The sequence below is a fragment of the Girardinichthys multiradiatus genome, chromosome 18, assembly GCF_021462225.1.
Source record: "Girardinichthys multiradiatus isolate DD_20200921_A chromosome 18, DD_fGirMul_XY1, whole genome shotgun sequence".
NCBI classification, from domain to species: Eukaryota; Metazoa; Chordata; class Actinopteri; order Cyprinodontiformes; family Goodeidae; genus Girardinichthys; species Girardinichthys multiradiatus.
Window position 1 is genome coordinate 37,756,438 of NC_061810.1, and position 27,282 is coordinate 37,783,719.

Below are 27,282 nucleotides of genomic sequence, written 5' to 3' on the forward strand. Positions count from 1 at the left end.
GAAAGTAGAAAATGTGGAGAATACATTGTGATTCATTTGTTTTGCTAATAGCAGTTAGCACCAAAACAATAAGCAAGTTATATTGGCTTTCCAACTTGCAAGTAGAATGCACTGAAAATGAGGATGACTTCAATCTCAGAACCGAGCTCTGACTTTCGATCAAAATTGAAAGCAACACAATACTTGTGCCTCTTATGATGTCATCAGCCCAAGAACACACAAAAATAGAATTATTTGCTTGTTTTTTAGGGCACATTTTAATAACTTCAAATTTTTATTTTTTTTTATCTTGCAGCTCAATTTTATATTTTATTACCCAGCAGTATCTTTATTGTCAGTGAAGGTTTCTCTATGAAAAGCTTTCACACCGCTGGATTGTATCTTTAAATAAATCCATAAGCAACAACTAATTTTATGTCTTTGAGAACAACAACAATTCTTAGTTTTCATTGTCTGTTATTTCTCATATTAATGCTAATTTGTTACGTTTTGTGAATACCTGTTCTGCCTCCAAAGTGAAGCTGTTTCCTAAACAATAAAACAATTTAAAGTATAACTAAATCATAAAATCTACCGCGTTTATATGATTCCCCTGTGTGGCCAGGACCCTTTCGGAGCTGTGCTGTTGTGTCTGTCTCTTTAAACCGCTCAGTCCTGGAGGTTGGGGAGGATTTGTTGCGGGTAGCGGGGAGTGCGCTGCTCCCCTCGGAGCGTGTTCGCTCAACCTGCAGCTGGCCGGAGCAGAGCGCATAAAGAGGGGGTAGACCTGCCTCTTTTATGACCGGGCCGTTCATAAATAAAGTCTCATTATTATTTTGTCCTCGGAAGCAGCAGCTGAGGAGCATCCTTACAAGAAAGTCGGTGCTCGTGTGTGGCCATGAGGGACCGGAGAAGTGATCCTGCTGAGTTTAGTCATTAGGTTCCTCCTCCGGGGTGAAGCTACTGCCGTTGCTGCTTCTGCTCCTGACCCCGCAGATGATTTAGATTTGTGGGACTAACATCAAAGTTTTTCGGGGTTATTTTACTCGCTTGGTATATTCCAGCTGAGTCTTTGTGTGCAGATTTGTTCACTTTGCTTCCATTTTTTTTGTAAAATCTGCGCCCGCTTAAATGCCTGGAAATTTGGTTTAAATGATAAGAAGAGTCTGAAGATCCCAAGGATCTGCATCAGAAGAGTGTGGAGATGAACTTTGGAAATATCCTGGTTGTGATTATTTCAAGCGTGGTCATTACTTCAGGTAAATATTTATGTAGAAAATACTGTATTTTCTTTCTGTCTCCCACAGACACACACAGAAAGAGTCACAGCCCATATGGCGTGACGCGCCTCATAGTACAGACTAGGTGGCATGTCTTACCGTGTTTTCTGTCTCTCCAGATGGATGTAAATGTTGTGTTTAGACGCGTTTTTCAACGCGCTCCCCTGACAGATTTAGGAGCTGAGTGCATCCTCCCCACTCAAACGGATCAGAAAAAGAGAAAATGTCACACACACATTAATTTGTATAATACTGGAATGCAACGGGTGAATGCCAAATAAATTTACATTCTGAACACCTATGTTGTAGATGCCATAAGGAATAAAACTGAAACAATTTAACTCTCCGTCAGTGAAGATGCGCGCAATTGTCTATGGTATTGACCAAGAAATCCCCCCCTACTCCCACCACCCTTCTGACAGTGTATGGAAACACACTATTAAAATGCAAACCTTTTTTGGTTGCTTTCCACAAGGAGATTAAACGTTTTAACCATCGCTTTAATAAGAGCTTAAAAATCCAAGCCTTAATCCAAATGTAAAATAAAACAAGGGCGCTGAAACACAATCCAAGAGATTGGCGATGTTTTTAATATTATCAAATTATACAGAATATTGTGTTTTAGTTTCAACTGAAAATTTATTTAAACCAATTTAGTGGATATGAACGATAGCCAGCAGTCGGTCATATTTATTATCTATATCAACGTTTATACCAAATTCTCAGTCAATGCATTCCTAAATTTTTAGGCTGTTTCAAAGAGATGCCAGAGAATGAGCCGGCATGTTTAGAGTTTTCATGGCTGTGGAGTCCTGCCCCTTCCAAGCACTGCTGGATAGCTGGCTGAAAGAAGGCTATTAGACTTTCGACTTGCTTAAAGAAAGACGGTTTCAGGCTGTTTGCATATATTTTCGGTTTCAAAAGCACATCTTAAGAAGCACCACCCATCAGACTTAAGAAGGTCACAGTGTTTTAAAACTATAGGTGGCAAGCTACACCGTTAAGCAGCAACTGACTAATGAACCTGCTTATAGCTTGTTATACTTGTTTTAAGGAGCAAAATCACTAAAAGGTATAATAATCTTTGAAATAAGCTAAAAAAAGCCAAATTCTTTCTGACTTTACATGCTAACCAAAATCCCTTCAGCGCATTGCTGATGTATAACTGTTTTTTGAGTTGTTTTGCTTTTTGTGCACAGTGTACACCTGGGTGGTGAGCCATGTTGGTTATATTAAAAACCACCAGATAAGTAATCTGTTGATTCATCACACTGATTTTGGCATTTTACTAAAGGGGTTGTTTATTAGCCACTTATTAAGCAACTGACCACCACATGACATTGGATGTGCATAGGAAGAGGCTTGTTCATGTTATCAAAATTTTAAAAAGTTATCATTTTAGAACTGCCAACATTTTTTCACATACTGCTCCTGCTCCCTGTAAAGAGCCCAAAGTTCTTTCTTTTTTTTTTAACATGTCCTGTGTTTTTTAACATGTCCTGTGCGGCAGTGTAGCACTCAGGATTGTTGTCTGAGTGCCAAGAAAAATCCCAACAGACCCAAAGTTCTTTCAATGGAAAGCCAGAAAAAATGCTACAGTTCCCTGTGTTCATTCAGGCTGTATGAACCACAGATTAACAGCGCTTTTGCTCCAAACCATTTGAACACTTTGTACCATGCCAGAGTCCAGTTTCTGGAGCAGATCACGCCGGTGCGAATCCATCCCGGACCCTGAAATGGACCAGAGAACCATACCCTGGCGTGGTTACAACCGTGGTTCTCAGTACAGTTTATCTGGAGCGGTTTACTTGCAGTGTGAATGCGTGTTCCCAGCGTATCATACGATGTTACGTTAGAGAAAGAATGCTACTAAACTTTTTTCTCACCTAAAACAAAAAACAAATTTGCAATTTAAATATATGTCGGGTCGGGAACGGTACAACTATAACCTAAAGGAATGTCCCCCATTACCCCTGTTGGGGTCACACTGTTTTAAAGAGGCTGAAAACAGGCTCTACCAGAGCAGATAGCTCATATAATTAATCATCAAGTATCAACTTGTTACACTCATGTTATTCCATAAAGAGCACAATGGTAAAAAGATATAAAACATTTTTAGCTTAAAAAATGTCGCAGTTGTTAATTCTTTTTTTTACATCACGTCTGTGAATCTAAATCAAAATGACAATAAACAAGGTATAGATAACAAGTTTTTACTTGTAAAAATCAAATGTCAATGCTATTGACCTACATGAACTTCATTACAGGTGAAATCAAAATAAAGAGAAGGCATTCTTAAACTGAGTGCTGATCTAACTTTCTTGATAATTATGTTAGTGTTATTCTTCATACTTTTTTTCTTCATTTAAATAACATACATTTGTTACCTATAAAGAAGTACATTACCTTATGTTCATCTATATATAGAAAACAAAACAAAAAGAAAAAAAGGCTTTTAAAAATCAACATTATTGCCTATGAAGCATAAAAGCAGGTCATGATATACAATTTCCATCTCTTCCTGATTTGTTTGAATTTTCCACACTGTGGTCTCAATGACAAGGTGATTTTTCCAAAACTATTTCTACACCGTTTAAAGCCTAAACAGCATAGTAATTCGCTGCAGACTATAAAATGGACATGTATTTTATGCTACACAGTGTGGGGAGATTTGGCTTTTTTTTATTTTTACTAATTTGGACAGGCTCTGCTGTTTCCTAGTTTGGATAATTTATCTTATGATCAATAATTAATATTAATTTAATTTATTGTGTCTTTTTGGTTATTTACCTTCTCCTAAGTACACAGTTTTCAAACCAGCACATTATCGCCCCCTAATGGACTGCAATGATATCTCTGAGTGGTATATGGTAGCTCAGCATATTTCAAAATATTACGAATAGGCACGTGGAAGAAGGCCCCTTCTCTCCCTTCTCTCTACACCTAGAGAGTTGTGTCAACTTATTAGGCACACTTATTTATCTGCTTGTTAACAGAAATAGAGACTGAACCATTGAGACTAAACCAGTCATATGTCAGGAACTCAATGCATTTAGGCATGTAGATGTAGTGAAGATGACTTTCTGAAGAATGATGCAGGGTTGTTAGTATCAGACAGGCAACTGTGAGCGTTTTAGAATCTGCAGGTTCACAAATATCCAGTAAAAGGCAGTTGTGTAAACAAAAATACCTTGTTGATGTAATAGGAGAATGAGCAGGCTCATTTGAAAAGATAGAAAGGGAACAGTAACTCGAATCACCACTCATTACAACCAAGTATGCAGAATACCATCCCCGAAAACAAAACATGGAGAATTTGAGAATCATTTAAATGCCACCTGCTGCCTGAGTGTTGTTGCTGACCAGGTTCATCAGTGTGTAGTGACTGACTCCCCAACTTCTGATGGCTCCGTCCAGCAGGATAATGCACCATGTCACAAAGCACAAATGTTCTCAAATGATCCATAAGTCCTATGGGCTCCACAGTTTCCAACACAGCAGATCTGGGATGTGGTAGAGCAAACATTGATTGCTATTATGTCAATATGGAGCAAAATCTCTGAGGATATTTTCTAAAATCCAGACATTGTTAAATCTATGTGTCAAAGCATTAAGTTAGTACTGAAATAGGGTTCCAACACAGTTCAAGCATGGTGTACACAATAAAATGTGCACCAGTCAAGCAGGTTCATTGCTCTTGTCCATTTCTCTCAAAGTTAAACCTGCATTGTCTCTTAACATTAAAGGCACTTTTAACACCCTTGCCTTCTGCCTGCATTCATTAATCTGGAGTAGCAATCTCCTCTCCTATTCACCTCTGTTATTGTTCCTATGAGTAATGTGTGTAATTGGCACAGAGCACTTGAAAGGACAGGATCCAAACCAGCTTCGTGACTTCTGTTGGAAACCTGATGATACAGTGGCAGATATAATCCGGAATTTCTAGACTGGCTTTGTTTATGTTGGTGTCCTGTCAATCAGCCCCTCTACGTGAGGCTCGAGACGTTTTCCAATATTTTTGTCCATGTTTTCTCAAACCTCTTTAGGGTTGTGAGGAAAACAACAAGAATTTATTGGGAGTAAATCAACACAGCAGCGCTCTCTCTCTCTCTCTCACACAAACACACACACACACACACAAACCAAATCTCAGTTAATAGACTGGAAAAAAGATGTAATTGAAATAAAATTCATCGTGAGCTGTATTCAGATTCTGCTGCTGTGGAACTAGTTGAAGCTGGTGTTTTGAGTCCTTTATCTGCCTGTGGTGATTACTTAGTGAAGCTGTTAGGTTTAAACACCAAACACTTTCACAATTCTGCACAAAGAAAGACACAGAGAAGTTAGTTCATTTTAACCTGCAGGTGAGAGTGTTTCAGAGGCTGCTCAGTTACAATCCTCCACCAACACTCTGAAACAGCCCCTGCTCTCTCTGCCTTTTATTGATAAGAGAAGAGGCCCTGGTTACAAAATGTTCCAAGCACAAAAAAGGGAGAGATGCACACTCATAATGATTAGAAACAGCTGCACTGACAGAATGTTCTAGAACATCCTGTCTCTATCTTGCAGCTCTTGTACATATAAGATATAATCACTCTGAACAGCAAGCTTCACTTCTATTAAAGTTAAAACATATATAATCATTAATTAACCCTAACATTTTCCTCCTCTTTATAAATGTTTTAAACACTTGATACATCAATCATTAACCTTTTCTTCTCAGATTTTCAGTTAAGACATCATGGTGTGTTTTATCTGTACATGTCATTAAAAAAGTAGCAGGAGGTCTTTAAGTTTACTGTATACAACTAATTGTCGTTAGGGTCAGGATACAGATCAGGGAAATGCAGAGAAGTCTCTTCTTCTTCCTGGTCATCATCATCATCATCACTGGCTCCTTCTGTCTCCTCAGGTCTCAGGAGGGCATACATCTCTGACATTTCTGTTTTGACTGGCTGAATAGCAGAGGTTATTATGCGAGTGCACAAAGCTCTTATACACGGAATACAACAACATCCACACAATGTGAGAATAGCTGCAAAGACTGCTATTGACATAAGGATAGACAACACTAATTGTTTATATTTACCAAACATTTCTCCAAACCCATCCCACATTGTGGTGTCAACTCCAGAATGATCTTTCATTTTGCTGTTAAGTGACCTAAGGCCCTCCAGGGCCTTGGTGAGGCTCCCATCAGCTGCGGTGTTATTTGGAATAAATGTACAACATTGATGCCCAAATATTGAACATACTCCACCTTTTTCAGCTAAGAGCATATCGACAGCAATTCTATTTTGGAAAGCCATTAAAGAGGTAGCTGACAATTGTTCATGGATGGCTGAGAATCCTTCTTCAGTTTTATTTCCTAGTCGTTGCACATTGTAATGGATGTAATTTATTCTGTCAACATTTTTATTTATTGTGCACCACCAGCATATGGTGGATTCAAAACCTGCTGCTACTTGATCTGCTAACTTATATTCATCAGGAACTCCTCTTGGTATTCCTATGCTATCTATATAAGTAGGGTCGTCTTTACTCCATCCTGATCTTTTTTCTCTATTTTTCCAGGTGTGTGGAAATATGCTGGCTACTGTACCCAACAAATCTGCTACTGAGAGTGGAATAACAGACACGGGAAATATTAATGACACTGATGCACACAATCCAGTTGTGTTGTATGGCAACCTGTCATACAGTTTATCGTCTCCACACCACCACCAGATGTCGCTGCGTGCTTTAGGTTTAAAGCTGACACCTACTGCTATGATGGAGTGACATTGATCTTTATTGAGTCTGCTTATGTTTGATCCCACACCTGTTCGGTTTATACAGGAAAAATTTCCTGGAGCAACCTTATTTGAAAACATCGGTTTTTGTTTTTCGGCGGTAGTCAAAGGATAAATCTTATCCCACATAGTACAGTTTGTCGAGGGTCTTGTGCTGTTCATTACTTCTACTAGGCATTTTTCTGTCAACGTTGAGGGAACCACTTGTAGCAGGGGTCTGGCTCCCATGCATACTACACAATCTGTTTTTGCTGCCTGGGCAGCCTGTTCTGCCATTAAAAGCCAGTTGTTATCTATTTTAGATATTCCTGTAGATATTTTGAACCAGTCATCTGGGGTTACTGGTTCTGTCTTGAACTCCACTAATAGTTTTAGCCCCATATGCCATTTGTTTGTTTTGTTTTCAGGTGTGGCTGCATCATGCCGTATTACCGCAAGTGGCTCAGTAATGTTTTTAACGCATATTTGAATCTGCCAGTAATATTGGACTTGGCTATAATCTACATATGGTGCCGCCACAAAGTCTGTACATCCCGTGTTGTTGGGGGAGATCACAGTCAAGGTTAGACCTCCTCCATCTTTTATCAGGGTCAATTGTCTTCTCCATTTAATTGCTGGACCTGTGGACCAATCAGACCAGTCCTGTCCTGTTTCTGCTACTAAGTATTTCCAACTCCACCATTGCACATCTCCATAGGTCAAATACCACTCCCACTTCTTATACAATGCGGCATGTTTGTTTGCGCCATCACGTGCTGTTCCAAGCGTTCCCCAGGGTATTTTTACTGTAGTGGTTTTCTGTACTGGTACACATAGTTTTGTGGTTCTGATGCTTACATCATTTGGGCAGGAATTAACATTTATTTGTCTTTTACTCAAATCTTTTCTTTCTTCGTAAAAACGTTCCCATAGTAAAATAGCTCCTACAATTACCACTGAGATTATTCCAGCTACTAGCACTATTTTCTTGTGTGTGGGGGTGTACATCTTACTTATAGATTGGAACCTTTCCTAAGCACCTTTAAACAGAGTTGTGGAGATCTTCACCGGTTTGAGACAATTGTAAACTATAATTACAATTCCCTTTGTAGCCGGACTTTTCTCTGTAGGTTTGTTGAAAAGTCACAATGCTACAGCAGATACCACAATGCTATGACCACAACACAAATTATGATGGTTAGAATATACACTGCTATTAAGAAACTTATTTTAGTCATGTTCTATTATTCTTTTACAATGTGTCAGATGGATCCATGAGTTTCTTTCTGCAATCTTAATTGCAGTTCCAGTGGTCAACAACACCTGATAGGGCCCTTCCCACTTAGGTGAATGCCAATGCTTCTTCTTTATGCTTTTTATCAGGACCCAGTCTCCAGGTTCAACTAATGGTTTTTCCTGTGTAGACACAAAAGGCTCATGGTCACTTGCGTGTTCATCTGTTTGTTGTTTTTGCTGTAACATTTTTCTCATGTAATCTGCTAGTGTGCTTTCATCATCAGTTTCCCATTTATTTTTAAAGAATGGTAATCTATATGGCCTCCCAAACAGGGTTTCATAGGGTGTTAGTCCTCCTGTGCTTGTGATGTTTATGTAGAGCTTTACTAAGTCTAAACATTTAGTCCATGGTCTTCCTGTTTCTTCCATGCACTTTTTTAATCGATTTTTTATTGTTCCATTCATTCGTTCTACTAGACCAGCGCTTTGAGGGTGATAAGCGCAGTGATGTCTAAGATCCATTTGTAGGGCTTCTCCTATTTTTTCTATCATTTGATTGACGAAATGAGTTCCATTATCACTATATATTTTTTCTGGAATTCCATATCTAGGTATGATATCTTTACATAGTGCTTTTGCTACGGTCAATGCATCAGGATTTTGTGTAGGAAATAACTCTATCCATTTAGAAAAAGAGTCTATTATTACTAAACAGTACTTTTTTCCTTCACTTTTATTTAATTCTATGAAATCCATATGTATGTGTTGGAAAGGATATTTTGCTTTGGGGAACTGTCCCCTTTTTGGTCTGAAGTTCCCTTGTGCATTGTGTTTGGCACAGATCAAACATGTTCTACAAAAATTTTTTGAATAAGAGTTAAATCCATATGTTGTGTATATTTTGTTCACTAATCCTACCATTCCTCCTCTCGAGACATGAGAAACTCCATGACTCGATATTGCTGCCCATTTGTATAGGTTTTTTGGTAGGATAGGTTTATTTTCTGGTCAGGTGTATATTCCTTCTTTAAGTTGAGCTCCCTTTTTTAGCCAGGTTTGTATTTCATTTTGGGGTGATTGTTGTTGCATTTCCAGTAATGTTTCATCTTTTAGTTCTATTGTTACTAGGAGAAGACTACTTGGTTGTTGTTCTGCAGCTGCTTTAGCAGTTTTATCAGCAAAGGCGTTGCCTTTAGTCACAGTGTCTGTTCCTGTGGTGTGTGCCGCACATTTGCATATTGCAAGCTTTTTTGGCAGTTGGACTGCTTGCAATAGCTCTGTTAATAGTGCTGCATGTGTTACAGGTTTTCCAGTGGAGGTAATCATACCCCTATTTTTCCAATGTTGTGCAAAAGTATGCGTTGTTGCATATGCATACTGGCTATCAGTGTATATTGTTGCACTTTTTCCTGTCATTAATTTGCATGCTTCAGTTAAGGCTACTAACTCAGCAGCTTGCGCTGAGTAGTGTGAAGGGAGTGCTTCTGCTTTAGTACTTTATTAAGAGTCACTACAGCATATCCGGTTTTTGTTTTACCTTTCTCATCCTTTTTGGAAGACCCGTCTACAAATAATATTTCTCCATCTGTCAGAGGGGTATCTTTTAAGTCTTTTCGGCTTTTTGCTATTTCTTCAGATAATGTTTGGTTTAGTTCTTATTAAAAATAAAAAATAAAAACTCACTCACTGATGAACACAAAAAATGAAGGGCATATTATATCTTATAATCTTAGTTTGTTTTACCCAGTTTTATAGATACAACATACAGTTTCAGTCAGCTTTGTATTTAGTTCAAGTAACTAAAGTTTGTTTCAATTAACTCAAGTTTTCTCTATTTCAGTCCAGTCCAGTAATTCTGTTAAGGTTAATTTAATCTTATGTTAAGTTTGAGTCTAATTCAATCATTTTGAACCTGACTGGAAAAAGTCTAAACATCTGTTAAAATCTTTTTGTTTTACCATAGAGAACTGACCTAATATTATTATGGTAATGTTGAGGACTCTAATTTTTACATAACATGAAACAGACATTTATTTCACAAAAACAGAAAGTCAAACACAGACATTTGGCCACATGAAAGTTTAAATAACCTGTTTGTAAAAGAATTAGGAAAAATTGAAGACAGATCTATGAACTTTCCTATAGTTATCAGTATTTTTAATACAGGTAGAACCTTTGCTATCTTTATATGATTTTTCGGAAAAGATTCTGGAAACCTTATTAAGATATAAATTTGGCAAAGATCATCAGAACATCAGACCTTTATTAGCGCTTTTAATGTCCCTCAAAGATGCATTACAATGAAATCAGTCATTCCCATTCACACACATTCACACACTACTTACTTATTTCTCTGTCAGAGTAATTTTTATTTGCAAAGATTTGAACATAATTTGACTTCTATTATTCTTAAAATGCACATTGTTTCCTCATAACCCCTTTTGTTTCCACAAGGTCTGTTTTGAACGCTTCAATTCTTTTTTTTTTTTATTCACCAAGAATCAATAAGGTGGTCTTAGTGGATCCACCTTAAAGGTGTTATCTGTTGGGTGTCATGTTATCATTGTCAGGTCAGTGAGGTTCATAAGTCAGTCAGAACCTTGGTCATTTGTTCTGTGCACATAATGTTTCATAGATCCAGCCTATGATTAATCAGCAAAACGTCCACCTATAGGAGAAAAAATGATTGTTAATGAATGAGCTGCATTTCCTAGGAACACTGTCTTCCTCCTGGATGAGCATCACCTGTTGAAAAACTTTCATCATTGTTTGTTTCACATATTCACTCACATCTTTATATTATATCAGTAGGTGAAGTTGTTAGTATCTCATGTAGACTGACATATACTGTTGCATTTGGAGAAGATCTCAGATTAAATAAACTTAGTTAGAGCTTCAATCCAGGTTCATTTTATGTCTGCAGACTTTAGCCAATTTTTCTTTTCTTTCTTTTTTTTTTATACATAAAGAGCAAGATTCAAAACATTTTCAAAAGGCAGATTGTGGCAGAATGTAAACAAAACTGCTTATTGATTGACAAAATAACATTCAAGCACACAATCACCATATTAAAAGGCTCTACTTCTAGAGAATCACTAAACTTCTGGGGTCCGGTTTTGGCCCGCGGACCTTGAGTTTGACACATGCAGGGTAGAGTTACAATTTTTTCAGACCTTTCAGCAGAGACAGGCTTCTGCTGTTTGCAGAAGTTTTATCTTTGTTTTCAGGCAGCTGCATCTCTTTGTCAAGGTCGTTTCACAGAGCTGAAATTTAACTTCTCTCAAAGAGGAAAAATCAAGAATGCACACAATCTGAGCCAAATATGGAATTATTTCCCTGTAAAATGAATCTTTTGCATTTTATCATGATATTGTTGGTAGTATAACACCATAGAATGATTTTTAAAGCACCTGTTTCTCACTAATGCTTGCCTACAAAATCTTTTACTCTCAGATTACTTCTTTAACAACTCTAGTCATTGTTCACTGGGTTGTCCAGTTGGACAGTTTCCATGTTGTCCACATTGTCACCTCCTCTTTTAACTTCTTTTACCACGTCCTCTAAAGCCACCTCTTAGTCTTTATAATTTGGGGCTACCTTGGTATTCTAAACTGGGATGGGTGGCAGTCCGCCCCCCCTTTATTTGTTTTCAGTTAAGCTGAAAGTTTTTTTTTCTGTGCTTTTCTTAAGGCCTCAGTATTATGGCTGTCAGTTAAAAGCTGCTCTTATTGTTGTTTTTTTTTAATTCATCTTTTGTTTTAATCTGTTTATCAACTGTGAGCACTCAGGGACTGAAAAGTCCCCTTTGAAATTATAATCTGGCAAGGTTTTTTATTGTCTCTTGAATCTTTTAAATGCATAATCTCCAGTTTAAGATCCCCGTGTAGTTTTAGGATTTCAGTGATAATTAAGTTACCTGAAAATCCGTATTTTTATGCCATCGTGTACATATTTCTGTTAAATCAGAGCTTTTTCTCTGTTCTTCCCCCATTGTTCTTTGTTATTTTTCTCTTTTTAGTTTTCATTATTGCTAATTTTAGATCCCCTTGTAATTTTAAGACATCCTTTGTATCTAATTTGCCCAAAAACCCATGTTTTTTATTTTTTATTCCATCTATGACAGATCATACCTGCTCCTTTTACATAGTTCTCCATAAACTTTACCTCCCCTTCTAAGTCAATTAGTTTACTTTGTTTCTCTTTACTTTGCCCCTTTCCCATTTTGAACTAGATTTAGATCCAGTATGTTTTTTAATACCTGGTGTATTCTAAATACTGGATTTATGTATTTGAAAACAGGATGGTGATCAAGAAGTCAGTTGTGGTAAAATCCACTTCAACCCTGTTCAGGTGGGATTTTCTTGCCTACAAGCATCCACAAAGGCTCACCATTTACTATCTGTTTTCAGTTTATATGAAAGGTAAGGACCTAATGGTCATTACGATTCCATTCACTCTTCCACACGTTTTTCAGTCACACTTTTTTACGCGTTTTACTCTTACTGTAATTACTTTCACAAAAACATAACAGAGGACTCCGCCGTCCTGTGTAGAGTTTAATTAGTCTATTTCAACTAAGGGAGTCTACCCTCCTGCGGAATTTAACTGTCTATTTTAGTTCAACAGAGGACTCCGCCGTCCTGTGTAGAGTTTAATTAGTCTATTTCAACTAAGGGAGTCTACCCTCCTGCGGAATTTAACTGTCTATTTTAGTTCACCTGATAGTGTCTAGAATTGTCAGGGTTTCTCTATACTGTACTATTTTAGGTCATTTGCATTTCATCACTCATTCCTTTTAAATGAAAGACCTACTCACTGGTTCTCTGTGTCCTCGGGAGTACCGTCAGCCGTCAGACCCCAGCCTGTCAGGGAGGGACCAGTCCCGGAAAGGGTATTAGTACTGTGGCCACAGATTTGTCTGGAATCTCACTCACCCACTGGGATCGTCAAGCGTCTTGGTCTCCGGCTCGAAGGACCATTTATGTTAGGTTTAAACACCAAACACTTTCACAATTCTGCACAAAGAAAGACACAGAGAAGTTAGTTCATTTTAACCTGCAGGTGAGAGTGTTTCAGAGGCTGCTCAGTTACAATCCTCCACCAACACTCTGAAACAGCCCCTGCTCTCTCTGCCTTTTATTGATAAGAGAAGAGGCCCTGGTTACAAAATGTTCCAAGCACAAAAAGGGAGAGATGCACACTCATAATGATTAGAAACAGCTGCACTGACAGAATGTTCTAGAACATCCTGTCTCTATCTTGCAGCTCTTGTACATATAAGATATAATCACTCTGAACAGCAAGCTTCACTTCTATTAAAGTTAAAACATATATAATCATTAATTAACCCTAACAGAAGCTTTGCTAAACCTACACAGTCCCGCTTCATGAAACTACTGCCGACAATGCCGGTTAGTTGTCCAACATGCCTCATCCTCGAGTCATGGTGCCTGATGTTGTCCTGCTTCTGGTACAGTGGCCAATGATTTCATTTCGAGATCAGATGATGGACGAGGAGGAGGGTTACGTTTAACAACTAGGGGCTGATGCCAGAATAAATCAGTTTTAGCTTTGTCCCCCTTTTAAAATTAAGTTTGCTGCTTCACATTTAATGCCCCTTCTCTCCCTCCCCACAGAGATTACTTGGCAATGTCACAAGGAGTCTTTGAATATTTTTTTGGCCTTTTCAAATATGTAAATGAGCTGAAATTAAAAAAGACGTGGAGAAATCTCAGCAGACAGCCACCATCCCCACAGGCGGGCTGCCAGCCTTCTGCTCCTCATTTCACTTGTGTGTAAAGTTGGACTTTGAGCTTCCTATGAGTTGTTGTTTTTTTTCTTCTTTTAGATAAGAAACAGTGAGCTTATACAGGTCCAGGTTCTTGTTTCTGTTTTACCCTGATTCTGGCAGTCGCTTAAAGGCATGGGGATCTGAAACAAAAACCTTTCTTCTTGTGGCTCTCATGTTTTCACGCATTAGCATGACAGAGTACGCTTCAACTCTCTAGGCAGAAGACAGGGTTAGTATTTGTAAATACTAATTAATGAAAGGCACCCACAACCCCCTGTTCCTGCCCTCATTATGTAACGCCACAGCTAGGAGCCAGAAATGGCCTGAATCAACAGGGTCTTCAAGACGTGATTTTGATCTCCCTCATGGCTCTAAGCCTACTTATGCTGAATGTTCAATGAGGCAGACACGAAGAGATGCCGCAAGCAAATATGTGGGCGTGTGTCATAGTTTGCAATTAAGACCAATGCGATAAGTTGTCTATCAGCGCGCAGTGTAGCCCTAATGGGCTTTTATTCAGCTGAGCAGCCTGTTTTTCCCTGAAATTCTTTTCATTTCCAGAATAAATACGGGAATTCTTACAGACCAGATTCAATTAGAACTGACTGGGCATTTAATCATCATAACAAACATAATGAGCTCAAAATTAGCTACAATTGCTTTTAACACATATTCTAATACAATTTGAAAGAAAATAAAGGAACCTGCACATCTAGGGAAGCACATCTATGGTATGAGATTCACACGGTATGATAAACTTGACCAAAAATAACATGGTATCATAATATTTATACAAAGATTTACACAGGCAAAAGAGTAGCAGCCTTCTTTCAGCAAGTTGACCAGCAGTGCAAAGCAACAGGCGGAGGAGGGAATTCTGCCTATCTTCCAAACATTCAGAGAATACTTCAGTCAGGCACTTTCTGTGGAAGTTCAATAAAAGGACCAAAAGTACCACAACAGTCTGATAAAACCTTTTGCTATAAATTATAAATCTTCCGGTTTCTATGTGCACCAGATTCATGCCAGTCATTTTATGAGCGCAGAGAAGTTAATCATTTCAGCAAAAAGCCAACGTTTGAGTGATAACATGGAGTGATAAACTGGCAGGTAATTCAAGTGGTGGCTTTTGATATGTTCTCTGTGAATTAACTCCTAAAGTGCTCAGGCATAAGTAACCAACATAAACTATCGTCTGGAGGGAGGATAGAAAGGACCAATGTATGGATAAACAAATGGATGGACATATGGACTGAAAGATGGACACATTAATAGATAAATGATCAATGTAAAGCCAGATACTGTGGATGGATGGATGGATGGATGGATGGATGCATGGATGGATTCACATTCTCTATTTTTTTTCCCATACTTATCTTCTTATCTAGACTTTTAAAATCAAATTTTAAGCTTCTTTATAATTTTTCAGTATATACCCCTGTACTGCATGAGTGCCGAACAATATTGTGACTTATTTGAATTTTCCTGTATAGTCCTTGATTAAATGGATATCTGGCCCACATTTGATCATGCCCAATTACACTAGGCAGTAGAGTAAAAGTGGTGATCAGGCAAGATTTATGCAAAAATCGCAACTGGGCATGATGCTTGATCTTTTTGCTTATTTGTGAATGATTTCACCAAATTTACTTGGTTTTTGTTTTATAAAAAGGTGCTGTTATTTTTGATAAAATCTCTTTTTGTGCAGTCTGCAGTGATGTTTGTGGTTTTGGATAATCTGAATGTCTATTTGGAATTATTGCTTTGTGGTATTTGACTAATGACATGTTCTGGATTGGGTTCAATGCTGTGGAGGCTGTTAAGGACCTTCATCCCCCTAAGGATTTTAAGTCCGGTACAACCGGTAAGATTGAGCAAGCAGTCTGATTGGGGTTGCTAAATTTTGTCGAGTTTGCTTTCACAAAACAGTTTGTTAAACTAACCAGACCTTTAAAATTACATATTCCCCTCCTTGCCTTAGGTGACGCTGGGGAAGCCAAGAATGGCCCCTTGGTCTTTATAACAAGTAAACCTGGACCGTTTCTCTAAACATGTCATGTATTTTCTTAAATTGTTGTTTTTTTGGGGTTTTTTTTGCCTTTTCGCAGGTCTTTTTTACTAAACGGATGAATCCCACAACCTTCATTCTCCAGCTAATTAGTTTAAAACCTCATTGTTCTTGTAAAACCTTTCCAGCAGTTGTGAAAGGTCGCTGAGTCTGGCACTTGAACCCTAGCCTCTGCACATGGTCACGCGCTTAACCCCTACCCCACCAACGCCGCACCCCCAGAGATCTATGTTTTTAGGCGGACACTGCTGTTACAACTCCCCAAACGAACCAGATTGTCCGAACAAACGAGCTAGGGTTTGATTCAACAGTGCTGATGGGCATGCAGCTTAAAAAAATTATTTTGTTATTAGAATTATTTACTTGCAGTGCCTGTTTCCTTTTCTTTAAACTCTAATAATAAAAAAAAATTTAAAACATTTGACAAAACGAAAAAACATGCATGTCTCAAGATGCACAGGTCTCATCCACTGATTGGCTGGTGCAGGCCAACTACTTTCCTGTCACCTTCTCTGGTGTAGGTTGCATTTTAAGATGCTTGCGGGGAAATATTTAAATCACAGTGAAAGACCATCTTCTTCATAATTAACAGAAAAAAGGCTTGAAAAGATCAGCTTGTGTGCAGTTAATCTACATAACTTTTTTCAGTTCAAGTTTCAGTTTGATGATTGCTTTACAGCTTTTTTGACTTTGACTTTGATTTCATTTTGTTGCAAGGCTCTCTGATTTCCTTTCAGACAATTACATCAAATGGATGGGTAGGAAGATATACCATGTGCTAATAAAAGGAAAATATTTAAAAACTATTGGAAGTCAGTTAATACTTATAGCTAGTAATTTCAATTAGAAAATATAAAATGAAAAACAAGTCCTTAGTTTTATTCTTGTCTGAAATGGCAAATGCTGTTAAGTGTAGAATATTTGTATTTAAGAAGCACCCTTCAACATGTTCGTTTTCTTTCCAGAAAGCCTTGAGAGTGCAGATCGGTCAGCACATTCTCGCTCATCAAACTCCCATGGTCTGTTTGGCAGCTCAAGGTTGGCTGCCGTTCACTCTTCTGGCTCATCATGACTCTGTTTCGCCCCTGGACGTTACATTGTTTAAAAGCTTTTCATGGACTCGTCCTCGCTGACAGAACCGCACAGCATGAAGTGTCTTTTTTCTGCCTGAGTTTAACAAGGACTTCTGCACTTGAGAGTTTAATGCAAGGTTTAACGGATGTCTTTTAACAGTGAAGGTCTGAGTTTAGATGCTAGAGTCAATCTCATGCTGGGTTCTTTAAAAATGTTCTTATCAAAAAGCTACAGTAAGAAACAACAATCCAAACAAACAAAAATTGTGCGTTGTGAAATCAGTAACAACATCAGTAAATGATCTCATTGAGCAAATACTATCATATCTTAGTGACACGAAGCCTAAAGTTATTAAATTATTGTACAAAAATAAACTGTAGTTGCCCTCTTTATTGTTCTTTTTTTAAAGCATATACATTTTTAAAGAAAACTACACTTTTTAACAATAGAAAATCCTTTGTTGCACCTTCTACCTGCAGGGAGTACCATACAGATACACTAGAAAGTATTCACACCCCTTCACGTTTTCAAAAAATATATCTGTTGCAGGCTGATTTCAGTTTTTCAACTTTTTTTTAGGCATTTTTAGAGATTTATAAAAAACATGTATGTAAGTATTCACAAACTTTGCTATCACACTGTAAAAGGAACTAAAGTGTGTCCAACGTCCACTGATCATCCTTGAGATGCTTCTGCAACTTGATTGGAGGCCACCTGTGCTAAATTTAGTTGATTGGAACACATCCTTGTCTCCATAAAATCTCACAGCTGACAGTCCCTTTCACAGCACAAACCAAGGCAAGGCAAGGCAAGTTTATTGATATAGCACATTTCAATGAAAACAATGAAGTCAACAGAATTGTTGGTGAACCTTCAAGACTGGATTGTTTAAAGGGACAAATCTCAGAAAGGATACAAAGAATACCCACAAAACACTGCAGTGTCCATTATTCAGAGGTGAAAGAACCACTAGGACCCTCCCTAGGCCTGGTCAACCGACCAAACTGACTAATTAGTGACGAAGGGCCTTGGTCAGAGAGGTGAACAAGAACTCAGAGCTTTAGTGTCCCCTTGTGGAGATTACAGAACCACTCAGAAGGTCAACAATTAATAACATACTCTATTAATCAGGTTTTTATGGTGGAGTGGTCAGACAGAAGAAAACCCTTTCTAATAGGCTGTCTCCTGCTAGAAGTTTGCCCAAAAGCACCTCATTGTCAGACCAGACAAAATGACATTATTTTCCCTGGTATAGCTAAAATATAAGTTTTTAGCCTGAACTTCAAACATAATTTCTTAAAAATTAGGAACTGCTAATCACCGGGTCATAACTATTTCGACTGTGAAACATGGTGGTGGCAGCATAATGCTGTAAGGATTATTTTCTGCAGCAGAAACTAAGTGATCAGTCTGCATAGAGTGAGATCACAGCAGCCAAATAAAATGTGAGACTTGCACAAGCACTGGAAGGATCAAAAATATGAAGCTGACTGTTATGGTGAGACAGTTTATGGGAAAAATTTGCTGAAGAATGCCTGTGCACATCTCATGATGCTGGTCAGAACCAGAGCGGACAATGCTATGTCTCTCTAAATGCTGCCTGAATTCTGGTGTTTTGAGTTACAGCTTTGTTCGTCCTTTACCACTGGTGAATTCTAGGAACACTGAACTGACTACAGAGCACTTTTAAATCCTTCCATAGGGTACAGCTTTGTTATATCTTCAAACTATTGCTCTCAGAAAACATTTCTCCTGCCTTTCTTCTCTTGACTGGATAAATCATCATATGACCAACAAACTCAAATTCAAGCTGGAGACTTTCATATCACTACTTATGTTGTGGGTGGACAATGGGTTGCGCATTAATGCCCGAGTTCAGCACTCCCATCTGGATTCCCCCACTCTTTGGCAACTTACGGCTGTGTTCGTGGTTGGCTTGTGCTCCCTTATTTTTCTGCCACATTTAAACATATTTCTGTATTCCATTCATGCAAATAAATATGAAAATAGAAAGCTAAAAGCCTGATAACAATTGAAAAGGAAAAATATGTTGCCTACCCTTTAAGTGGCACTTTTGGAGTCATGTTTCGTCGATGTCCTTCCCTGGCTGTTCATCCCTTGTAAATTTAAAAAAATCATTTCACAGCAGAATGGACAGATTAAATTCCTTCACACAAACAAAGTCGAACTCCAAATTCCAATTTGCCCTCGGATATCTCTGAGGGCCCCAATATGGGCTCTAATGGACCGTGCTCATGATCCAACTAAACACACACCCTCACAGAGATCTCCATCGTTGCCCGTGACATTTATTTTCCCCCGTGACACTTGCAGGGTGGCAGAGTTTCTTTTTTAGCTGAAAGGTGCTTTCAAGTGCAGCACCACAATCATCCTGTCATGAACCAAATATTACTGCGCAAATATTCCCTCACAAAGAAAATGTGCTTCTGCTGAGCTCAAAGTGGCCTAGACTTCTCACTGATTGCACACTTGTCACAGGAGCAGGTTGTTGCTTGTCACTTTTGGTCAACTGAAGCTGTCCGTAATTCCTATTTTTTCTATTTTCATTACAATGTGTCCAGATGTGCCTGTAGTGATAACAGCTGTGTTTCTAGTAAATGCTTGTTGACTCATTAATGATTACAGAGTAATCCTGATAAGTTGGACTGTTTTTGCTTTTTCAGAGGTGTTAAATTAGCTTTCGATTTTTTTCATAGGCAGCTTTTGTCTCCTTTGGCTCATCAGGGATAATTAATGCACAAAAAATAGTCATGGTGATATACTGTATCTGCTCTTCAAGATGACTGAAATTACCAAGGACCTCACAGCAATTGCCCACAAACACACAGCTGGAAAAAGCAAAACAAAACTTCAACCACAGCACCTAGAGATGCGGATCTCAAATAACATTAAAATGACCTGCTGGATATGGTGGATGGCATTGTTAATGGCAGAATAATGACTTTAGGTGTTTGTAATGATTGGGTAATATATGTAATTATTCTGTTCCCCCTAGTTTACTGTTTAATGTCTGTTTAAATTGAAATGAACACCTCCCCCCTTCTTTAAAGATGTTGCTGGTAGAAGACGGTTTGATGTCATTCTTTTGTTCTCCAACCCAAACCGGCTACAGGTGAAGATGCCCTTTTGACATTTAGTACCCCATATATAAACCATTTTACGACAGTGCACATAGTTTTGTTTTTCTTGATATTTCAGTAGAGAAAAAAAAATAATTATGATTTGCTAAAATCTCATGAATGATTTAGTTTAAATTAATTTCTCCATTTCTACTCAAATATAACAGCATGGAGGAATAGAGTTTCAAGGTGTTTTAATGCCAATTTGCAAAGATATCTGGATGAACCAGTTAAACATACAGCAAAGACCCAGCATTGTCAACATTTATTCAGTCGAATAAGTACTGACAATTGTCCTAAGAGGTGAAAAACAGTTTTTGTTAGATAAGCAAAATAATGTGTACCTCCTGTGAAAAGTCTTTGTAGACCTTGCACCTAAAAATTGGCCATGATGTATAAAAATGCTAGCCAAATTCTGTGTCCAAATCATCAGTAGTTGTAGATGATAGAATCGCAAAGAGTAAACAGATTGCAGGAGTTTAATTATCTTCTCTTACAAGAGATATTTTATATAGTGTGCGGTATTCCATATGAAATGTAAAATTATATACAATACTAATTACACAAAAATGCATCAAAAGTCAGGGTCATTCTATCTCCTTACTGATATGCTGTGCATTTCTGCATCTTTTCTAGATCATTCCTTCTGTTATTAGAATTACTCACTGTTAATCACTGTCACTATTTCCTTAAATTGCCTAAACAACAGACAATTTTTATGTCTTTGGTATTAAAATATTTGATGGTCTAGAACACCTCCCTCAAGAGATGCACAATAATAAATAAGAAAATTACCATTTTGATATTTACAGTTTTACTTTTTTTTTGCCACAACAAAAATAATTTGCATTACATGAAAGGAGCAGCAGCACAGAAAGTACTGCATGACTTTGGAGAATGTTTGTGGAAGAAAATGACCTCTCAGACTTGGCATAAAGATATAAGATTTAAATCTGAGCCCTCGGGAGTGCCCCTGATCTCCCGTCATTGCCTCTGACATGGCAGCCAAACTGTGTTCATCTCATTGTGACCCAAAATAATTTTTTTCCCTGAATGTGCAGCAAGTACATTTTTCTGAGTGTCAAAATCACTGTGAAATGACTCTTTGTATTAGCTGATTGTGACCCATTTACTCCAGTTACATTCATAAGGTCTAGAAAACCTGTATGAATATTTCATCCTCTCCGGTTCCAGTTTGCTTTGTCTGCTGCAGTCTAGCACACAGTGCTCCACTGATTCAACATTATAAAATTTGTGACATGCATGTAATACATAGAGGAAAGGTTTTTTTATGTGTTTGCACACTTTTGCATCTTACCTTTTGAAGTGACTGGGTGACACACAACATTCTGTGTTAGATGCTGAATGTGTAGTTAGAGAATAGTAGAAAATGCAGACTATTGTTTGTGTTTCTTCCATTTTGCATTTCAAATTTTAAATTACAAACTGGCTATTCTCAAATAGGACAAAATGTGAACAACTTCTCCCTTTCTCAACATTCATTAAGGAATGTAGCCTTGCCTTTTTGTGCCATCTTACCAATAGCTGAAATATTTTTTTATAAATGTTATTTGAATAAATCCTTCCTTCACCTCTTCTCTTTCCTGCTAAAGAAATGTATCCCCATGCCATGATGCTGCCACCACCATATATTACCATGGAGATATTAGTGTGTTTGGGATAATGTACCTTGTTCGTTCTTTATTACACACACTTTTTACAAATTACGTGACTTCTAAAGTTAATTGTTTGCAATGGATTAATCCCAGTTAAATTTGGAAGGTCTAGAAAACCAGAATGAATATTTAATTATGTCCCATTCATGTACTAGACTGTCTGCTGCAGTCTAGTACTCCCCACACGTTGGAATCAGCATTAGAAAAATTAAAGTGTTTGCACAACCGAGCATCCGAGCTTGGTTGACATTGAATAATTCAGTGTGTTTGACACTGTGATTGTGTTGAATGTAAGATATTGAAAATGAGGACTTGTGTGTAAAAAAAAAAAAAGAAGCTTTTAGAGGTACCGACTGAATTCTGTTGGCACTACCGAGTACCGATTCACGTAAGGTACCTAAATGCATCATTGCCCTGAGGACGTGAAAGAGTGGGCGATTTTTCATGCCGGACATGAGCTCAGCATTGCACGTACAAGAACGTAATGACGTCATTAGCCGCTGCTATAATCAACAAAGCATGGCTGATCATAAATACGAAGACGCCCTATCGAACGCTGAACGGCGTTCCGATGTCACCGCCATTTTTGTGGAGTCAAGTTGGAGAGCCAAAATGCCTTTTATGTATTCAGCATGGAATTATTTAGGTGTCCAAACCAAATCATGGAGAGTAATAAAAAAAAAAAAAAACGTCTATTAGCCTGGCCCCTTATTCTCCGTTGTACCTACGGACATAAGTGTGTGTGTGAATAAATAAGGTGAGGCATTAACGTAAATCTCTGTTAAAATCTGCTTTATGAAATAAAGTCCCTTTATTTGTATTAGTTCACATCGCAGCCTTGCCTCCATCAATATGGCGGACACACGGTTACGTCTCAGCAGCGGGCCAATCCAGTCAAAGAGGCCTCTACGTATTAATGTCTATGTGGCTGATAGCGATGTTCTGTTTCTGTGGTTCTAAATCTCAATAACATAAAGAAATTGAAAAAAAAAAAAAAAAAAAGTGCTCGAAAGTATGGCTCCACTTTTCAAAATGCGATGCAGATTACGCTTGCTGCAGCATTTGTGACGCGAAGTGCAAGGCCAGTTGCAGGAATAATTATAATCTGAAGAAGCACCTGGTTAAGCACCAGATTTTTCTTAACACTGAAGAGGCCACACTGTTGACAGCCTCACATCTACGACTACATCTCCTGCATTCAGCACCATTCGTACGCAATGGATTTTATGTATGGGTATCAGTAAAAAGGGCAAAATACATATGTATGCCTCACTTTTCAGTTTTTTTATTTGTAAACATATTAAGGTTTTTTCTGTGCTTTGTGTTGGTCTATCACATTAAACACCCTTTAAAAACATAAAACACACACTGCATTGTGGTTATAATGTGACAAAATGTAAAACATTTCAAGAGGTAGGAATACTTTAGCAAGCTGCTGTGTCTAAAACCGTAGTAATATGCTAGTAATGCACCAAATCACTGCATGTCTATAATACAATGTTGCCATCTTTTTAGATAAATAACTGATTCATTTGTGTTTTGTAAAAAATCTCTCTTCACCTCTTTTCTGTTACTGCTGAAGAAAAGGTTCCCCACATCATAGTGCTGCCACAACTATATTTTACCATGGGGATAGTGTTTTCAGGGAAATGCACAGTGTTTTCCATCACAAACACTTTTTTACTAACTATGTAACTTCAGATGTTAATTGGTTGCAGTAGATCATATTTAAGGACACTGCTCTTCATGAAAGTCCACTGTGACCTGTTTGCTCCAGATACATTTGGAGGGTCTAGAAACAGCTGTATGAATATTTCATCCTATCTCGTTCAAGTGTGCTCTGTCTGCAGCAGTCTAGCCTGCAGAGCTCCATGGACTCAGCATTACATAAATTGTAGAGACATGCATGTACTGCGTTGAGCAAAGAGGTTTTTTTAGTTTGTTTGGACAACTTTGACTCTTACACTTTGAATGACTGAGGTGTGTCAGACACTGAATGTGTAGTTGTTGTTGTGTTATGTAGATGTTGATTTGTTGCACTGATGGAAGTTCTTTTATACATATAAAAATATACAAACTGAATAAAAAATGCAATAATTAATAGATGGCTCCTAAATAATGCAAACTCTTTCTTCTTTAGTAGCTTTTTTTGCAGTGTCTGTGACAAAATCCTCAGACACGAAAGAGAATAAAAGTAGGACTTGAAGTCCTTTATGTGTTTCAAAAAACCACTGAGCTGCAGAGACCTTCTGTTTTGTGCACAAGCAGTTAAATATTATATTAAATATGTATATAATGTACTTAATATAGCAGTGTCACATACACTGAGCAGAAATCACATTATAATCTATTAAGGGGTAATCTCTCAGGCTCCAGATTTAAACTTGTCTGTTTCTGTTAAGCACGGTGTGTTTTTACACCTGGATGCCCTGAAGGTGCTATACCACATTTTAATGGCTCGATTAGTATTCATTCGCGGCCCGCACTACTGTTTCAAGCTGTCCTGCTTTGTGACCCAGGAGTGTCACCTGCGAGCACTTAGATCACTCTTTAGATGTTTACCTCAGGCTTCTGCCTCGGTGGTGACTGCCAGTCTGCCTGGATCAAATCAGTCCTTAAAAAAGGCTTAAATCTGCTTAAAGCAAAAGTGCACATTTATCTCGATGCCTCCAGTTTAAGTATAATTTTATGGCAGCACGTGTGTCATTAGGTTACTCCCCACTGCTCCTCTGCGATGATAATGGGAGATTTTCAGGCAGTCTGGATCATGCACTGACTTAATGCCACAGACAGTGCCTCTTAATAAATCACTGGTACAGTGACCAATTTGTTTCCTTTTTTTTTCCAAAAAGAAAAAGTGAGAGAGAGAGAGGGACCATCTGCTCCTCAGAAGTGACCTAAAAGCAGTGGCATTCTGAATTATTCATTTTTTCTGACTGTAACACAATGTTGGAGACATTTGGTTGTGCTCTAAGAGCTTACCTAAGGTCTTGTAGCAGCGCGCTTTTCGCTCAGAGCCAAGCAAAAATAGTAATGGATCCCTGGGGAGTTGGATACAGGACTTATCTACTTCTCTCTGCCTCTTTTACTTCTTTTTGGGTCCTTCTCCTATTAAATAATAAGAATTTCCAGCTTTTCACCAGCTATCATCTCCACAACTGCAGGAGTCCAGACACACAGTTTAGCAATTACCAAATCACATTAGCGATTGTATGCTTAGTACAGGTTGTGTTTAATAAAATACTGGGCGGCTATGCATATAGTGCAAAATGTGCTTTTCTGTGTGTAGATATAGGAGTAAGTAAGAGGTAAAAGTACAGTCCCTTGCAAATGTTTTCATACCCATTGGATGATCTCAAGTTATTGCCAAAAATCTCATTGTATTTTATTCAGATTTTGTGTGATAGATCTACAAAGAGTAGTGCATAAAAAGTGCAGCGAAAAAAAAAAAGTAGTTTTAAGAAATAAACATATTAAAAGTCCTGTGATGGACTGGCTACCTGTCCAGGGTGTACCGCGCCTCCTGCCCATAGACTGCTGGAGATAGGCACCAGCTTCCCCGCGACCCACTATGGAAGAAGCGGTATAGAAAATGACTGATTGACATCTTAAAAGTAATGGTGTATTTGTCGATACGTTATGCACATTCAGAGACTACTTTATGCCAATTTACAGTTTGGACTTGATGTAGAGCATTTGTGAACAGAATGTCATGCCATAGATTCCTTCCATCCAATCTCAAGTTTGACTCCCCTATTCTAACAGGTTTACTGTTAGGATAGCCTTACATTTAACTCCATCCATCTTCCCATCAAGACTGACCAGCTTCCTTGGCCCTGCTACAGAGAGCATTCCCACAGCATGATGCAGTAACCACCATGTTTCTCTATGAGGATGGTGTGTTAAGAATGATGTCCACTTTTGTTTTTATGCAGTTTTTATGTATTAATAAGTGACTTCTGAAAACAATTTGTTGCTAGGGATTTTATTTAGGGTTATCAGAGTAAAGGGAGGTGAATAAAAATTCACGTATCACTTTTCTGATTTTAATCTATGGAAAATTTCAAAATTATATATACTTTTTCCTTCTACTTTACAATTATACACTACTTTGTGTTTATACATCCAATAAAATAACCAAAAAGGCACACTGAATTTTGTGGTGGTAAGGTGTCATTCCACCACTTGTCACAACATATACAGTAGGAAATTCATAGAATAGATGAAACATTTTCCTTTCTGCACAAATTACATGTACCTTCATCTCTTCTCTCAGGGTCCCGAGCACGATTTGAAGACAGTGCTCCTCGGATAGTGGAGGACCCGTCAGATTTGATCGTCTCCAAGGGGGAGCCTGCCACCCTCAACTGCAAGGCGGAGGGTCGACCCACTCCCAGCATAGAGTGGTATAAAGACGGAGAACGTGTGGAGACCGACAGGGATGACCCCCGTTCCCACCGCATGCTCCTGCCCAGCGGCTCCCTCTTCTTCCTGCGTATTGTTCATGGACGCAGAAGCAAACCGGACGAGGGCATCTACACCTGTGTGGCCCGCAACCAGCTGGGAGAGGCCATCAGTCGGAACGCGACGCTGGAAGTTGCTGGTAAAACTTACTGATTACTGTAGAATTAGACCTATGTTTCATTGCATATGGAGATTTATTTACAATATACTATATACTATATTCACTAAAAATACTGGCCAGTTAATTTTATTCTTTATTATAGTATGCAATTATATAGTATGCAGATGCAAGTAAGATACAAGAGGTGTTTTCTATTTGACATATCAAAGAGATAACACATAACAAAAATTAGCTTAAGTCAAGATGAGAAACAAGTTAATCATCTGCATCAGCTTTTTTTCATAGGTTATATTCAAGTTTCAAGATTTCTTTATTTGTCTCCCTTTGGAGAAATTCTTTCTGGACATGGGAAAGCTGCTACAACAGTCACAACATACAGTCCATAAAACAAAATGTTAAACATGTCCAATAAATAGCATAGTTAACAATTAACTCATAAAACATCGTAAACATTCCTCACATCATACCAAGCCAACCATTCTCTTATTCTCTGGACAATTAACTGAATTTGATGGGGTTGGCCATTGTATCATTAAAGTTAAAAAATGCTTGAAATGAAAAACAAGCAGAGCCTGTAAATATGTTTTATTGTATATTGAGCTTCTGACTGTTATTAGCCTTTCATTAACTGGCATATTCACAACAACTGACAAATAATTCACAATTTTTGTAATTTCTGTTA

At 38.1% G+C, this 27,282-nt stretch overlaps 1 protein-coding gene across 4 annotated transcripts in view; it reads left to right on the forward strand.

The window, feature by feature from the left end:
• Positions 1-663: 663 nt before the first annotated feature.
• zgc:77784 (uncharacterized protein LOC402947 homolog) overlaps positions 664-27,282 on the forward strand; it is a 120,237-nt gene continuing 93,618 nt past the window's right edge. For 2 of the 4 annotated variants that reach the window (XM_047392080.1, XM_047392082.1), the window contains exons 1-2: positions 664-1,238; positions 26,292-26,618. In XM_047392080.1, coding sequence (XP_047248036.1) covers positions 1,184-1,238; positions 26,292-26,618 — 382 coding nt within the window. In that variant the 5' untranslated portion in view covers positions 664-1,183. The remainder of the gene's footprint in view (positions 1,239-26,291; positions 26,619-27,282) is intronic. The other 2 variants (XM_047392083.1, XM_047392081.1) reach the window with 1 other exon arrangement.